Source organism: Durotheca rogersii (assembly GCF_024521655.1).
Source record: "Durotheca rogersii strain YMJ 92031201 chromosome Unknown GGS23scaffold_27, whole genome shotgun sequence".
Taxonomy (NCBI): Eukaryota; Fungi; Ascomycota; class Sordariomycetes; order Xylariales; family Xylariaceae; genus Durotheca; species Durotheca rogersii.
In genome coordinates this window covers 27912-44329 of record NW_026251258.1, presented here as the reverse complement: position 1 = coordinate 44329, position 16418 = coordinate 27912, and the positions used below count along the sequence as shown (strand labels likewise).

The 16418-nt window shown below is 56.5% G+C and overlaps 5 protein-coding genes across 5 annotated transcripts; 3 read left to right on the top strand and 2 right to left on the bottom strand.

Moving 5' to 3' along the window:
- Positions 1-517: 517 nt before the first annotated feature.
- GGS23DRAFT_607140 (tetrapyrrole biosynthesis, uroporphyrinogen III synthase) lies at positions 518-1594 on the bottom strand (the record flags this gene model as incomplete). Its single annotated transcript, XM_051520003.1, has 2 exons — positions 518-1167; positions 1306-1594. The coding sequence occupies 2 exons, from the start codon at positions 1592-1594 to the stop codon at positions 518-520; spliced, it is 939 nt and encodes a 312-aa protein (XP_051368608.1).
- A 936-nt stretch (positions 1595-2530) lies between these two features.
- On the top strand, positions 2531-6301 carry GGS23DRAFT_607139 (thiamine diphosphate-binding protein; the record flags this gene model as incomplete). Its single annotated transcript, XM_051520002.1, has 3 exons — positions 2531-2607; positions 2725-3141; positions 4561-6301. The coding sequence occupies 3 exons, from the start codon at positions 2531-2533 to the stop codon at positions 6299-6301; spliced, it is 2235 nt and encodes a 744-aa protein (XP_051368607.1).
- A 1519-nt stretch (positions 6302-7820) lies between these two features.
- Positions 7821-8321, top strand: GGS23DRAFT_599832 (uncharacterized protein; the record flags this gene model as incomplete). Its single annotated transcript, XM_051518982.1, has 3 exons — positions 7821-8010; positions 8074-8183; positions 8250-8321. 3 exons carry the CDS (start codon positions 7821-7823, stop codon positions 8319-8321), a joined length of 372 nt encoding a protein of 123 aa, XP_051368606.1.
- A 1591-nt stretch (positions 8322-9912) lies between these two features.
- On the top strand, positions 9913-11491 carry GGS23DRAFT_252835 (carbohydrate-binding module family 50 protein). Its single transcript, XM_051512278.1, has one exon. It carries the CDS (start codon positions 10101-10103, stop codon positions 11016-11018), a length of 918 nt encoding a protein of 305 aa, XP_051368605.1. The 5' UTR covers positions 9913-10100; the 3' UTR covers positions 11019-11491.
- Positions 11492-13423: 1932 nt separating this feature from the next.
- Positions 13424-14672, bottom strand: GGS23DRAFT_607138 (uncharacterized protein; the record flags this gene model as incomplete). Its single annotated transcript, XM_051520001.1, has 2 exons — positions 13424-14296; positions 14403-14672. 2 exons carry the CDS (start codon positions 14670-14672, stop codon positions 13424-13426), a joined length of 1143 nt encoding a protein of 380 aa, XP_051368604.1.
- Between the last annotated feature and the right edge of the window lie 1746 nt (positions 14673-16418).

Below are 16418 nucleotides of genomic sequence, written 5' to 3'. Positions count from 1 at the left end.
AAATAGGCGGCGGTGGTAAAATAGGTATTGGCGGTAGGGTCTGTCATAGCCAGCTAAACCAAGCAATGCAGCTACGCGAATACATTGCATTACCGGGGGATACAGGTATATGTAGGTAAGATGTATCTAGGCAATTTCTTTCCGTAGCTTTATGGGGGTATCCAATTAACCGCCAACACTCCCAGTACAATCACCCAACAGTGACTGAAGCCAGGGAACCATGCCACCATATGACGGACGGACTGGAACTAGGAACCCGTGGACCATCCCCGGGACCAGCTAGGCGACTCGTATATACATACATATAGGTACACCATCCACTCCAATTACCTACCTATATGATAGACCCCTATCTCTGCCGCTTCTCGACGGGTCGGGCTCCCGTATCTTAGGGCCCCAGCCCTTCTTCCCCAAGGACGAAATGCACATAAGCCGTGTATACGGCTTCAAGTACATGTCAGATAATAATAATAATAAATACCACGGGCCAAGCACCGAGAACGCTTGGCCCTCCCGGCTAGACCAGCCCTTTTGCAAACGCTGTTATGCCCTCCCAGACTCCTTCAGGACTGGGATGCTCGGCACACACTTCGGGCACGTAGTCGAACGTCCTCGTGAGATGGTTCCGCGTCGTCGGCCCAATCGTAGCGACGTACGTCGTCCGCCTCTTCTCCCCTTCTTCCCCTCGCGACCCCTTGGCAACCTTGGCCGTCTCGTTTCCATCGTCCAACACCCCCAGCCCCTTGAGCATGCTGTCGCAGCCCGTCGGCGAGAACACCACGACCCACCTCGATCGTCGGCCCGCCGTCTCCTCGAGCACACGGGCAAAGTCGTCCGCGAATGACTCCATCACGCCCGTGCCGTATACCACGACCTCTGTGACCCCGATGCGTCGGTCGTCCGGTAGGTTCTCGTCCGTCAGCGTCTTCGGTATAATGTCGCGCCGCTGCTCGCCGGTCATGAAGAGCAGCGGGGGCTTCGTTGATCGGTCACGGTACCACTCGCCGTAATGGTCCAATATGAACTGGGCGAGCGCGTCGCCGTTTCCGGTGTGCTCGCCAAAGATCTGCAGGGGGGGGGTCTGCGGGATTGCCTTCAAGGCGCGGGTGGTGGCGGGACCGACGGAGTAGATTGGCACATCCTGAAGATGCGGCCAACCTTCGTCGCCTATATATCGTGTTATACCTCTACATTGGATACTATGTTCTCGGTCGTCCCACTGTGTGTTTGGTGCGCTCTCTGACGGACACACACACGTACAAAGACAGATACAGAGAGAGAAAGGAGGGTGTTGGGGAATCTAACCTTTACCATCCTCGACCAACTTGGAGAGCGCCTCTACGGCCCTTTGGGAGGTAAAGACGAGGCCGCCGTACGCGGCGTCTAACTTATTGCTTATCCGCCGCCCTCGTAGCAATGCGTCGACTTGCCGCATACCGCCATGGTCGAATCTGTGCTGGAGGACGGGGACGAAGATGGGTTCGAAGTCGAAACCGTCGAGCGAGGCAGAGAAGAGCTCCTCGTAGGTATCGGTGGGCATCGACTTGGTCTTAAGGAGCAGCACAGGAACCTTCTGGTGCCGATTTGAGGCCATGGCGCATGTATTGATTATAACTGGGGATAGTAATAATACCGTAACGGGCGATTATGTCGGCAACATGGCGGAAGACGAAAGAGAACAGGGGGGAGATGGTAGCGAACTAGAGACACCATGCCACCGACCCACGTTGCGTGCGCTAGCGCATTGTGTTGCGTAGATTAGGTGATGGTGGTAGTGGTGGTAGTGGTGGTAGTGGTGGTAGTGGTGGTGGTGGTGAGGGTGGGAGAAGCGAGATGGAGAAATGGATGGCATTTTGTAATTCCCCTATGGCAACTCGTCAACCTGCGCAGGGGTTAGGGTGTACCTATAAGCTGATGTCACCGTTGGCGAGGGACGAAAGGACGAGGGGTTGAGGGGACATAGCTTTATCGATTAGAGAGGGACATGCTCATAGGTTCAAAAAAACCACTGCACCGTATGAGCCGCCGTCCTCCGCCACTGGGTAGCACTGTAACCCCTCCCAACACTTAGGTTCGGGTGCGTAATGGGCATACGTAACTCTTACAGAGGTACCTCCTACCTTGACTCACCCCCTAAGGGGGTGTTGATGCTTGTATACTGGTACAGGTACCTCTCGAGGTACCTGTAGTAACGCTACCTCTACCTAGGTACCCATAGATCGGGCCGTATCGATACTGAGGAAAAGGAGTGCGAGCTGGCGCGTCACCTCCCGGCCGGCGCCGAGACTCGCTTCCTTGCCCAAACGACTGACAAATCCACCGCCGTGGACCTGCGAAAGCTCAGCCAGTGAAACTGGGTCTTTTTATTTCCCCTTCCACCATCTTTCGGTGCTATCACCAGCTGTCACGAGAGTATTCACGCCAACTTCCTATCTGATCGCTCTAAGCCTTCTTGAGGACATATCTCCCCTTCCCCGACACCCGGTTGGGTTTTCAGGTTGGGCATTGCTACTGCTGTTGCTGTGACGCCATGGCTGCCGACACGAGAGAACCTCAACAGCCCGCCGAGCTGCCCAAGGGCATCGTCCTAGACAAGGATGGCAAGCCGTGAGTTAATGCGATCTTCCTTCTCGCTGGCTCGCTACGGGCCAGCTTGCAGTGTCCAGAGCCCCCCGGGGCCCCACTAACACGAGTCCCTTCTCTTCTTCCTTTCTCCGCTTGCAGCTGTCGATCATGCACCTCTAAGAAAGATTTTGCTATGTGGTCTCAGATGACAAGGTCGTCGCTCAAGGCTGGAGGCGGCATCACCGCCTTCTCCCAGCGCCGCGCTCCTGCGGATGACTGTCCGGCCGATGTTGAGGCACTCGGCCGAAGCACCTGGACACTACTGCACTCGATCGCGGCGACATATCCCGAGGCGCCTAACGCGGCTCAGCAGTCCGATCTCGACAGCTTCATGAGAGCTTTCTCACGCCTATACCCGTGCTGGGTGTGCGCCGAAGATTTCCAGCGGTACATGGCGAAGGAGCCGATCCGGCTCGGCAGCCGGGACGAGTTCGGCAAGTGGCTCTGCGAGGCGCACAACGCCGTCAACGTGAAACTGGGCAAGGACACGTTCGACTGCTCCCTGTGGGAGGAGAGGTGGCGGACCGGCTGGAAGGACGGACGATGCGACTAAGCCATGACTTCTGCCTGCGTGGGTGGTTAGTATCCGACCTGAGCACCTTGCCCGACAATCGTTCGTGGCAGACCGCCAGAGTAGCCTACTCCTCTACCTCAAGCTAGATCCGGGTTTCCGGGATTGGTTTCCGAAGTCGCGACTCCAGTCGACGTAATCCAATAACATATATAATACACTTTCCGGGCAACCTTCTACGATAGACTATGACTGATGGTGGCCGGCATAATATCCCGAGCCGGGGCATCGAGAACGGCCTCCCCCTGCTCGTAACTCGTATGCATCCCACCTGCATGTCACGAGACTATTGAAATCTCTGCGCATTTATGTTGGGTAGCTATATGTAGAGACGGATGGAGTGCCTAAGTATCGCCGAGTACTCCGGGCAGATCGGCTAGATCGCTGTGCACCACCGGTTACATGCGCACAGCCGCCCACCCTCCTTATCCGTCTCCATCCATCCCGTTGATACGTCGATACAGAGCAACTCACATCCCACGCACACATAATTATAACCTGCTAGTCGACCCAGACCGGACCCGGCCGATTACGCCCAACTTAGTTTACTGCCTACACCGCCACGGCGATATAGGTTTTACTGACCTCCCTCTCCGGAGAGGCAGTTGGCGCCTCCACACGCACGCAAGGAGAAGAACGCGAGTGTGCCTGGCGTTAAACTTCCATGCGAAGAGGGGTATCGAGCTACAATTCCAAACAGGTTAGCATGTCCGCGCCCGTCCCTGGGTCCGGGATCGCACGCTCCCTTGAAGCAAGCAGGATTAAAAGAGAAAGAAAAAAAGCAAGGGGGAGCAGGGCAGTTCGATGACGGGCACAGAACCAGAGAGAAGAAATAGCACGTCGAAGTCGACACAGGCCTTCCTGCGATCTACCATTACATCATGGCCTGATCATCGCGAGACGCCGAAGAGACGCCATGGTCCACAAATATCGTGGTCCGATATGTTGGGATAGGCCGTCCTGGATTTTGTGTGCGGGTAGTGCGAGGGCGGCTCCGAGATGGAATAGGTATAATACTTGACCCGACGCAGTTCCTTCACTCCTGTCTCGCCTCCTCTCTTCTTTGTTCAGCCAACCGAGCATCATCGACCTCCGCTGCGCAGTGTTGAGTCGCACAGGCAAGAAGCGCCACCGCTCAAACCTTGGGCTTGTTGAGAATAGCTTCGCTTACTACACACACACGCGGCACATTGAATCGTCTCACCCGCCACACCCCCCCGATCCGGAGCGAGATAGAGGAATCCGCCTACCTATAAGAATCCGCTCACGACCAACCAACTTAGCAACCGGCCCGGCTTGGCCAGCAAAGCAATAATCACCACTTAGAACAACTTCGAGATCAGATTCAACACCACCATGCCTAGCACGGACGCCCTGACGCGCAACCTCAAAAAGCCGGTGACGGTGGCTGACTACCTCTTCACGCGGCTGCGTCAAGTCGGTATCAGCTCTGTCCACGGCCTGCCCGGCGACTTCAACCTCGTCGCCCTCGACTACCTGCTGCGCTCCGGGCTGAATTGGGTGGGAAATTGCAACGAGCTGAACGCCGCCTATGCTGCCGACGGTTACGCGCGCGTCAAGGGCATCGGCGCCATCGTAACCACCTTCGGCGTCGGTGAGCTTTCCGCCGTCAACGGCATCGCCGGCGCTTACAGCGAGCACGTCCCTATTGTACACATTGTCGGCTGCCCCAGCACCGTCTCCCAGCGCGATGGCCTACTCCTACACCACACCCTCGGCAACGGCGATTTCAACGTCTTCGCCGACATGAGTGCCAAAATCTCCTGTGCCGTCACCCGCCTCAACGACCCCGCCGACATTGCCGCCCAGATAGACTTCGCCCTGCGCGAGTGCTATTTCCGCAGCCGTCCCGTCTACATCATGCTGCCGACTGACATGGTCGAGCGCAAGATCGAGGGTACGCACCTCGATACCCTCATCGACCTCTCTGATCCCGCCAACGACGCCGCGCGCGAGAACTATGTCGTTGACATCGTCCTGAAGTCCCTGCATGCCGCCCAGCGGCCCGTCATCCTTGTTGACGCCTGCGCCGTCCGCCACCACGTCCTCGGAGAGGTGCACGACCTCATCGAGAAGACCGGCCTACCCGTCTTCGTCACCCCGATGGGGAAGAGCGCCATCAACGAGGCCCACCCCAGCTACGGCGGCGTCTACGCCGGCTCCGCCTCGCACCCGGACGTCAAGGAGATGGTCGAGAGCTCCGACCTCGTGCTGGCGGTCGGCTCGCTCAAGAGCGACTTCAACACCGCCGGCTTCTCCTATCGCCTCTCACAGCTCTCCACTATCGACCTACATAGCGACCATTGCATCGTCCGCTACTCTGAGTACCCGGGCGTCCGCATGAAGGGCGTTCTGCGCCGCGTCGTCGAGCGGCTCGACGTATCCCAGATCAAGGTCCTGCCACCGCCGCCCTTCCCGAGCCACAACCATACAACCACTTCGGATGAGGCCACCGACGTCATCAGCCAGAAGTGGCTGTGGGAAAACGTCGGTCGCTTGCTGCGCGAAGATGACATCGTCGTCACCGAAACGGGAACCGCCAACTTCGGCATTTGGGACACGCGCTTCCCGACAGGCGTCACCGCGCTGAACCAGACGCTGTGGGGCAGCATCGGGTGGGCCGTGGGTGCGTGCCAAGGGGCCGCACTGGCGACGAAGGACATCGCGACGGAGACGGAAGGGCGGCGGCGGCGGACGATCCTGTTCGAGGGTGACGGCAGCCTACAACTATCAGTTCAGGAAGTGAGCACGATGATTCGGCAAGGGCTCGACGTGATCCTGTTCGTGATCTGCAACGAGGGCTACACGATTGAGCGGTTCATCCACGGGATGGAGGCGGCGTACAACGACATCGCGCCATGGTCGCACCGGGACCTGCTGACCGCGTTCGGTGCGGGAAAGACAGAGGCGAAGGCGTACGAGGTACGCACGCGCAGCCAATTTGAGGCGTTGCTGGAGGACACCGAATTCACCGACGGCAAGGGCCTCCGGCTCGTCGAGCTATACACACCACGCACCGACGGTCCTAAGAGCATGCATGTGACGGCGCAGGCGAGCGCTAAGAGGAACGCCGCCACGGAGTGAGGGAGAAACGAGAGAGGGGCGTTTTTTTTTTTACAGGTTACTAAAGAAACAGGACGCGAGACATCAAAACAAAGGAGCTCGATTTTCCTGTCTAGTGAGGAGGGAGAGGGTACATGCGCTCCCTACCTATCGTAGTGCTACGGTTAGGGGGGAGAACGGAGTGAGGAAGATTCGGGGTAGATTTATAACGGGTTTTCCAATAGTGAAGAAGGCGAGTGGGGGACGTGCCGCATATGAGTAGACACAGGGGAAGGGAAAGAGGGGACGATATGATGTTAGGTACCTATATGATCTGAACATAGGACGGATACCGGCATGGAACAAGATTGTCTGGGAGAATTTGTCTATTGGTTAGTAAAATCTCAGCTCGTCTTGACAACAACCCGAGTAGTGACCGGCACAGGGTGAGAGTCGCAACCTTTCCCCTCTTGAGGAAACGGGAAGGGGGTAAAAGGGGCAAGGTTATAAATATTGTTGAAACAACCAACTGACTGCACAAGATGAATATCAGCCGGTATATCTGGCTCCCCTCGGGCCTCTTACAGCCTTGAACTGGTGAACTCGTCGACTTTGAGGGCAGCTGTCGCCGGTCCCGAAGGCGACGAGATGGTGGGCTTCTCGAGCTCGAGCATATGGCCGGTATAGCACCCACCCGTCTCAGCTGAGCGAACCGTACACTGCACTGGGAAGAAGGCTAGCTTGTTGCTCAAGATGACAGGTATGTTCCATAGTTGGCCGGCTTCGTGTTGGCAGGGACATGGCGAACGAGCTATAGGGGCCGAGTTGGGCTGATGTGTATACTCTCGCCGTCCGTAAAAGGGGTAGGGCAGCGCACACACTGCGACCTAGCTTTCGCTATATTTATTTTGCTTTACTTATTTTCGACTTCGTCCGAGATAACACCTCCAATTCAACTCTTTTACTATTGCTGCCCATTGCGCATCGCTTACTGCTGCGATCTCTACGCCAACCCATCACCGCAACAACGAAGGGCCAACCCCTAAATCCGATCCTCGCGCTACCGAGTCCGAAACCCAAGTGAACGTCGACCAAAACTATCATCCTTGACAATTCCTTCTGACGCCGTTATAAGTACGAGCGCATGCACGCGTGTTGGCAACGCCCCTTTTCGGAGTGCGAGGCTTCAGGCACGACGTCAGTTCGGTCAATATGGAATCAGCACAGGAAATGTCGCTCCTGCGGTAGAATTCGAGGTATAGAGCAATTTGTCAACCTTCAGAATCGTATCGTGCATACAGTAGACTGTCTTTCTTGCCGTCAACGCCAGTCTGCTCAGGTCAGAATTCTCCCTATACCTATATATATACTCTCTGGCTAATTCCGAACAGGATTCTCGATCCCATCATGCACCCGAGACGCTTCGCTCTACACCAAAACGCTCGGCAGATGTAGTGAAGGTCCTCGCTTTAGAACGACGGGACTCGAAGATGCCGTTGTTTCGGGCTTGGATGGCGAAACCTACCCAGGTAACATCGTTGTGGGATAGTCTTCATTGATGATGATTTACCACACATTGCCGGAACATCAGGTCGGCAGCGACAGCGACGACAGCGAACCTCGTCTGAAGCGGGCGCCGTTGACGCAGGGAAACTTGACCCTGCCCAATAAGATGTTGAAGAGGGCAGAAGTGGTGTCGGCGTTCGCTCCCTCCGACTCCACGGTCAAATCGTCGTCAATGAAGATGACACGTAGGGAATCCTATCTTATAAGCCGGCATAGCCCACGAGGGAGATGTAATATTCGCGTAACAGAAGACTATCTCAAAACGATGTCAGGTTTCACCGTCCAAGCCCTAAACAGTGGCATCCTCTATGCCGATAGGGTCGAGGGTACTCCTAACGAAACGACCATGGTCTGCAAGGTGAGCAGGCATATATGCTGAAGGAATACGACGACGACGAAAATCACGAAACTGCCCTTGACCAAGCATTCACTGGCTTTCCAAAAAGACGTCGGTTTCAACAGTGCCTTATCGACTCCACAGTCCGACTCCGCCTAAGGACTTAAGGTGGAAGAGTTCCGCCCGTTTCCGGTTCTCGCGTCGATTTCGCCTGACTCGATTGGTTTACGACGACGAAAGATGTGCGAAGAATGGATAACAGACCTATCTAATATTTGTTACTCCGGGGAGGGGGGCGCTGCGGCCGCGATTGGTCGGCTATGGACACAGTCGTGAATATACGGGTTACTCAAGGTAAATACCAGGTATCCCTTTCTACGCCTACGCCCTTTACCTATCTCTCTCTCTCGGCTTCTTCCCTCTGCTAACCTACTCCCCTCTGACTCTCTGTCGGATCAGGTCGCAGCACAACCCGAACCCGGAGAGGATGGTAGGTAATTGATAGCTATAAAGCAATCCTATGAGCAACGGACATGACGGCACCCCCGAGAATTCATAGACACCCCCTTGGCGGCCTGCCTATTAGAAGTGGCCACGACGCTCCCATCCGTGGTCTTCCCATATTGTGGCAGCGACCTCTGAAAACTTCCTTCTTGCTAATTAGGCGGATCGACGGTTTGAACCGCGGCGCGGTTCACCACGGCACGAGAGCCAATTACCGGTTGTAATCAAGGCAGTCCTGGTCATCTTTGGTTCGTGAGGACTGACCGGCTCGGCTCGGCTAACTGGGCTTGGAGGTTGGCCGGGCATGCCAGCATCACGGGAAAACTCGCCACATCTGTATGATGCGGTCTGCGATATTTGCTTTGGATACGATATATTGTAGATTGACGTCAGCCCCGCGTTGTCGCTTTCGAGGTCTCCAGTCAACCTCGCGAGATCCGAGAGATCCGTTTCCAACGCGAAACGTAAGTGAAGTGGGGTTCGGCGAATAATAGCTTCAGAACTGGGCCGCGAGGTACGCGCAATGCTCCCCGCTCTCGCCCTCGGGTCTCACGGCACGGGAAAAAGAAGGTGAAAAAGGCTATTGATACGTATATATATATAAGTATGCTGGGGCAACAGACACCTTCAGTAAACGCATGTATTGGTTGGGAGTCCATGCCGTTGTCGGTAGACTGCAGAAGACACCAGGAGACCGGGCACACGAACGATGTTACGGTGTGCATATTTACCTAATACAGAACTGAAATAGCCGTGTATGTCTTTGCCGACCCGCCGTCAAATTGCCAGGGGTGGTGGACGAGAGCGATCCATGGAATCTTGACGGGCTTCCCCATGGCAGACCAATACCCGGTCCCGAGCGTCCCCCATGGCTCGACGTGAAGACGGCCTGGTCTGGTCGTCCTCTCGGAGCGGAGCGTCGACGTTGCTAAGCCTTTTTTTGACTTAGGCAACTCCAGCCACTGGTTGCTGTCGTCTGGCGGCGCCAAGCATGCAAAGCCGCAGTGTCTCCCTGCCGAATATCCGCATCGCAGCTCATTGCCGGTTATCCAGTTCATATCCACAACAAGCTGAGCCCTGCTATATGAGTTGATTCGTATTCTGCGGAACTAAACCCTACCGTTGCCACGCTACGCGACGATGACGGCCCACCACGTTCTTCAGGGGGCTGTGTTGCGGTGCGACACGTCAGGCGAGACGAGCGTCACACTAGATGCCGGCAGACGCGGCGGTTTTCGTCGTCTTTAAGACGTGGATATACGCAGATAAAGACCCCGACATCCTTCCTTTCTGCTTCTTCGTCTGTCTCACATTATACCCACTTCTCGAAACCTCCGGAGAATCAATCGACATACCTACCCGCCACTCTCATCCAGGTCCAGCCGAAGCAACCGACTTCAGTCAACTCGAACCAAGAACCATAGCATCGTAGAGATGGACCCGCGTTACGGTAACCAAGGCTATCAGAGCCAACCCCAGGGCGAGGCTGCTTCATACTACGGAGGCCAGCCCAGCCCTCAGCCGTATTCCTCCTATCCCGGCGGGCCCGGCGGACAGCAGAGCTACGGTCAGCCCGACCCGCAATACCAATCGTCTTATCAGAACCAGGGCCCGTATGGCCAGTCCGCACCCCCAAACGCCGGCCCCGGGGAGGACGGAGAGCGTGGCCTGATGGGCGGCCTGGCCGGTGCCGCAGCCGGCGCTTACGGAGGGCACAAGATGGGACACGGAGTCATCGGCGCCATAGCGGGAGCCATCGCGGGCCACAAGCTGCAGGACTTCGTCGAAGATCGCAAGGAGAAGAAGGATGACGGGAGGCACTCGCCCGGATCGCACGGGTCCCACCGCGACCGGTCGTTCGGGGGTCACGTCGGCAACTTCTCGTCTTCGTCGCACGACGTCCACCTCGAGGGCGACTACGACCTCCGCGCGACCTGCAAACGGCGGGACGGCGGCAGCCAGCAAAGCACCCTGAACCTCAACGAGATCATCAGCAACGAGGACGGCCACTTCCGCTGGGCTCGGGGGGGCCACGGCGGTGGCGGCGGCAGCGTCACCGTGCAGCAGGGCGACACGCTGCGAGACATCGCGCGACGCTCCGGCTGCAGCTTCGAGGAGATCGCGCGGATCAACGACATCTCGAACCCGGACATGATCTACCCGGGCCAGACGCTGCGGGTGCCGGGACAGTCGGGCGGCAACTTCAGCGCCTCGGCCCGGGACGTCCGCCTCGTCGACGGGGGACGGGTGCTGGAGGCGGAGCTACGGAACTCGAGGGGAGACTGGCGCCGGAGCCGGATCGACCTCGACGAGCACATAACCAACCAGGACGGATACCTCCGCTACGTGTAAAAGAGAGCCCGGGGAGCGAGAACAGCCGGGGGTGGATGTGGAGGAAAATGAGTGGTGTGAGGAAAGAAAAGGACACGATGAGACATGGAAGAAGTAGACTTGACTGGGCATTCATATTGTCGCCGATTTCCTGAGGAGGACCTGCGTGATGATATTGACAGCGGTAGCGATTCAAATGAGTAAGATAGGCGTCCACAACTCTGGCTTCTCCGGACAGATCCGTGTTAGATGCCCCCGTGTCGCGTGTTGTAGCTGAGGTCTCTCATGGTCTGTCTATAAGTCAGGCCTGCAGGGTTTATACCACACGGTGAGTCCTCTTCCCCCCTCCCTACGCCATACCGTACCCTCGGCCGCCAAGCTCATCACCTGCATCCACCCCCCTCTCACCCATGGGCGAGCCGGGGTTGGCTATGCCTTAAGGCCAAGGGGTCGGCATTGTATCCAGAGATCAAGGACTTGAACGGTCTTGTAGGCAGACAGGCAGGTATAAAGTCTCCATAGCTTTGGCCTGATTGCCTCTTCGGCTGCCTGCATTGAACACACAACAGCTTTGTTATCACCAGGACGTGCCATTACTGAACCTCTTCACCTAATTCAGCCTCGACCTAGGCCTACGGCACCATACTGGTTAGCGAGTAAACCAGAATATACCTATGCTTGCCACGTCCAACTCGGCTCAGTCTGCATGTTCGCCCTTGTCATGCCCTCGGGGTAATCCATTCGACCCGTGTGCCCGGTCAAAGCCCTCCCTGCTTTATGCCTCCCTCTTCTTGTTAAGGGAGAATTCTTTGCTATCACTCCCAGGGCCACGCTTGTCCGTGTGTTCAGTTCAACATACATTTACACCGAGACAGTTCCGCGTCTACCTCCTAATCCATCATTTCTATCACCGACCCAACCAGATCGCTAGATGCGCAGCGCCTAGCCGCCCGCGATGGCCTCAACATTCCTGGCCCGACCGACGCCCGCGGCTCAGACCAGCTGCCGGACGGCAGTGGCGTGGCCGCCGGGCAGAAGTACCGCGTGGAGGTGAAGCCGCCTCTCGAGGACGTCGGGGCCTTGGTCCCGATGGCCGTTCGCCTAGTTTTGCGGCCCTCCCGGCTACGGCATAGATACCTCAAGGTAACCCACCTTGCGGTGCCCTCGATACCGCCCTAAGACATATCAGAGCCCGTGATGCTCCAACGCCGAACTTGCCGTCGACGCGCCCGCCCCGAGTGAGTCGTGCGGCGCCGGATCCCGCGATTTCTAGACGCACGTCGACGAGCCACGCGGGCCACCGATATCCCACAGCTCCTGCGCAGAGAGAGAGAGGGACACGTTTGCGGGCTCATCTAGAAAGTTGTTCCGCTGCTCGCCCTACGAAGATGGGGGGGGACGGATCGAGGAGAAGAGAAAAGAGGCCTCGAACCTCTGGATTACCTAGCTCCGTCTTTTTTTTTTCTTTCTCCTGTCTAGTCTTGCCCTCACCGCCGCGCAGGCGTTCTCGGGCTGTGTTCCCCATAGACCGACGCAGTCTACGTCTGCGTCAGGTAGGTGATAGTGATCGACCTCGATAACCACGATTAGTGATGTAACAAAAGAAGAAGAAAAAAAGGAAAGGGAAACGCCTCCTCAACCCAGTGTAGGTCTCGGTGATCGTCCAGGGAGACGGAGTAGGAAGGGATGGATGGGACTACTAACTAATAGAGGGCTGTCTTGTCTCACAGCCACTCGTGCGCGCAAAAACCGCCCAATCCGATGCAATCTCCTGGCTTATGTCCAAGATCACGCCGGTTAGAGCGGCATGTCGACTGTGTCTTGGTATCTGCGTATATATATATATATATTTATACCAGTTCACGCAAAGACTGGATGGACTCCAATCCTCTCCTATACTGATCTGTCCATTCATCGTTATTTAGCCACCCCCTTCTCAAGACCGGCCCGCAAGAGGCGATCAGACATGACCATCGTTTGTTTTCAATCACTATGAGGCTCCCATCTAGCTTCTGCCTTTCCCGGGCCAAATCACTCGATTTCCGCGTGCCATATATCCCGTTCCATTTCGTCAAAAACTGGAGTCATGCGCATACAGAGGCCGAGATGGAGACATGGAATGCCGATATCTACTTCCGTACGCCCTCACTCCCCTCCCCTTACCCGTCTCGCCTCATGGCTATCAAAGGAAGAAAAATATCTGCAAGGCCCTATATGTAACGGGAATCATCCGTGAGAATTTTCCGACCGACCGACCTGTGACGTCTCTATGCGGGGTGCGTTCAATTCGTATGCGACTATCCGGGAACGCCGTATGAATAGTGCGCAACCTCGGGTTCAAAAACAACAAAAAAAACGAAAAGACTCCATGCGTTTATCATTACATTGTTCTTCCCCCCTTCAGACGGTCTTGCCTCTCATAGTCATCATCCAGACCCGCCCTCGAATCCCTGGCATATCAAATCCCACGGCTTCTTCAGGTTATCCGGTTTGCAAACCGCCTCATTGGCGAACGCCCGCCATCGATCGAGCAGGTCCGTCTTAGTGATCCCGTCCTGCTGGGTGAAGAAGCTGAAGTGCGCGACTACGGAACGCGTATCGATAAGGAACGGCCGCCCGATGCGCTTAGGGATGTCTGAGGTGATGTCCTGCTCGTCGTCGTCGGCGATGGGTAGCTGGTCTCGGATATCCGACCCCCAGACCGCACAGAAGTTGAGGTTGTACCGCGTATAGCCCGTGTCGTACGTCTGCTCGCCGCCGGGGCCGGTGCCGTCGTCCGTTATGGTCGCCGACGAGTTGGCCGCCGAAGAACCCTCGGGATATTTGATGTTTCGACCAAAAAAGTACCGCTGTACTTTATTCTGCTCGAGATTGTGCAGGAGGGAATATTGCTGCTGGGCGCCGATGCCCCAGGATTTCCACGCGGCACCAAACGCGATCGGATCAGAGCCTCGGTTCTGGTCGTACTTGCCCATCGGAGTCCTGAGCAAGTCGTAGTGGTCGTCGGATATGAGAAGCCACGGATGGCCGCGGTACGGGGATCGCATATGTATAACGTCGTAATCCTCGATCAAATCCAAGTCGGGATACTTCTTCTTCTCCGACACCCTCCACGTCTCGGCTGCGGTAAAGGAAGGCTTGCTACTCGGGTCGGGGAGGAAGGGGTGGATGGCGCCGTAATGGTACTGCTCCATACCCGTAACCGGGCTGTTGACGAGGTTGGACGAGATGGCGTAAGGGTGAGGGAGGGCGATCCGAGTATGGACGAGCTGGGGAATAGCGTCGTGGTGGATGTACACCTACACAACGAGGTTTGTCAGCATCCTGCCCCGACTTGACTTTCTAGCCTCGACTCCGCCTAGGACAGCAGCGCGGCGCGGTTGTGGGGGCGGTTCGGCTACTTACGATATCGTCGTCTATCTTAACATAGATGGTATTGTCTTCGATAGCATAGTTCCACATGCAGCTGTACTTTTTGCCTTCGCAATCGCCCTTGCCGATAATCTTGTATCCCGGCGTTCTCTTCACCACGTCTTCTATCCAGGCGACATCGTCCTTGTCCTTCGTGTGGGCCATGAACCAAACCTCGTCAAAGTAGCCCCCGTTGGAGGCCAGGTTCTGCTGTAGATAGCAGTCTAAAATGTCGACATATCGCTTGCGGCCGTAAAATACCATGCCGACGACCTTGACGCCTACCGGTTTCTTCCACCCGCCCTTGGGCGCGATGCTATCGAGCCTTACCTGGTTGACGCGATCGTTCGCCTGCAATTTGTACCCACCATCTTGGTTTACGGGCCACGTGGTGCAGAATTTCTCGTCGAATTTGGGATTGGGTGGCTTATAGGAGGCCCCATCTTGACCCTGTCCCTCCGACAGCGAGGGGGTGTGAGAGGTAGCAGCCTCCCCTGGCGCGGCGACTGACGTGCTCGGCGACGACATCCCTGTGTGAGCGGGGGAAACGTCGACGTCAGCCTGGTGCTGGGCAGACTTCACTGGCGAATAAGGGTTGAAGACAAGTAAGGTGCCGATCAAAGAGACGACGACGCCGAGCATCAGGTACTTCGGATTGATTTTGCGAGAGGGCAGCCAACTCGGTGCTGGAAGGCATCTTAGGCGGCGCCATAGGTGGGTTGGCTGATCGGACCTTGGCGGCGTGGACCAATTCTGGGCAATTTCGGAATCGTCGTACTCGAACTCCTCGCCCGACGAAGACTGCCTTTCCTTGGCCAGCAGCTGAGCCGAAGACTCGACGTCCTCCTCTCGCTGCTTCATCTTCCGTTGTCCGCGACGAGTGTGCGAGTGTAGGGGAAGGCGGTGTATGAGGATGCGCCGGGACGTCGAGGGAAAAAAAACACCGACGCGGGTACGGGTTGCCCTATCCTACGGGGCCCCACGCGTTGGGTACTATATTTTTGCAAGGTGCCCGCGCCCTCTCGGATTCTTGTCGTGTCAAGAGATGGCTGTCCCGACGACGCGTAATTGTCGGGTGGCGCGGCAAGACTGCGACGTCTTTGTCTGGCGTCAGCACCTGGACCGGAAGCGTGACTAAGACTGCTAGGACCACGACAGCGACAGCGGCGGCGATGGCGACGATGTCGGAAGGGCTGTCATGTTATCAAGCTGGCGGCCCAGCGCAGTGAACGTTGAACTATCACAAGATGAGAGAGTGAGAGAGAGAGAGGGAAGAATCACGAGATGGAGTGGAAACGAGAGAATGGAGAGAGGAAGAAAGGGAAGGAGGAAAAAGGCGGGCAATGTTGAGGAGGGAAGGGGCGGCGGAATATATCAACGATAAGCGGACAATCAACGGGGAGGTATAGAACAATAAAAAAAAAGACTGGAGGGAGAGGAGGATCCAGCCGGCGGCCCCAGACGGTGCGCGCGACTTGCCTTAGTCCATCACCCCATGTCATTTCCCGTCAATACACGGCGGATATACGGAGGTAGATCGATACATCCATGGCTACCTCTTTAGGTACCTCAGGTACCCACCTCTCAATCAAAGGGCCAGCTAGTCGCCAATCTCAGGTGCGTGCTTAAGGAGTTAGGTACCTACCTACCTACCTACCTGTATAGGTCCGTAGGAGGTACTCTCATCTGCCTACCCGCTAAGGTACCTAAAGTAGGCTACTTGAGCCGGCATGTGCTAAGATGCAGACCCCTCCACGTACATCTGTGCGGGTATTAGGTACCCGAGGTACGGAGCGGCCGCGATGGTAGCAGATGGGTGCAGGCATCTGCCGGTCTTCGCGAACGATACCCAGGAGGTAGGATGAAAATATACCACCCAAGTAGATAGGAAGGTATTCACTCGCCTGCGGGCTGCCTATCGTGTATGGGTAAATCTGTGTTGTGTTCCATGGTAACCAGCTCAGCTACCCGGTATGGTGGTCGCCCGCTTATCGGACGCCTTAGGTTGAG

Bases quoted from the DNA above. Each gene is read 5' to 3' on its own strand.
- GGS23DRAFT_252835 (XM_051512278.1), top strand. From the start codon at position 10,101: ATGGACCCGCGTTACGGTAACCAAGGCTATCAGAGCCAACCCCAGGGC.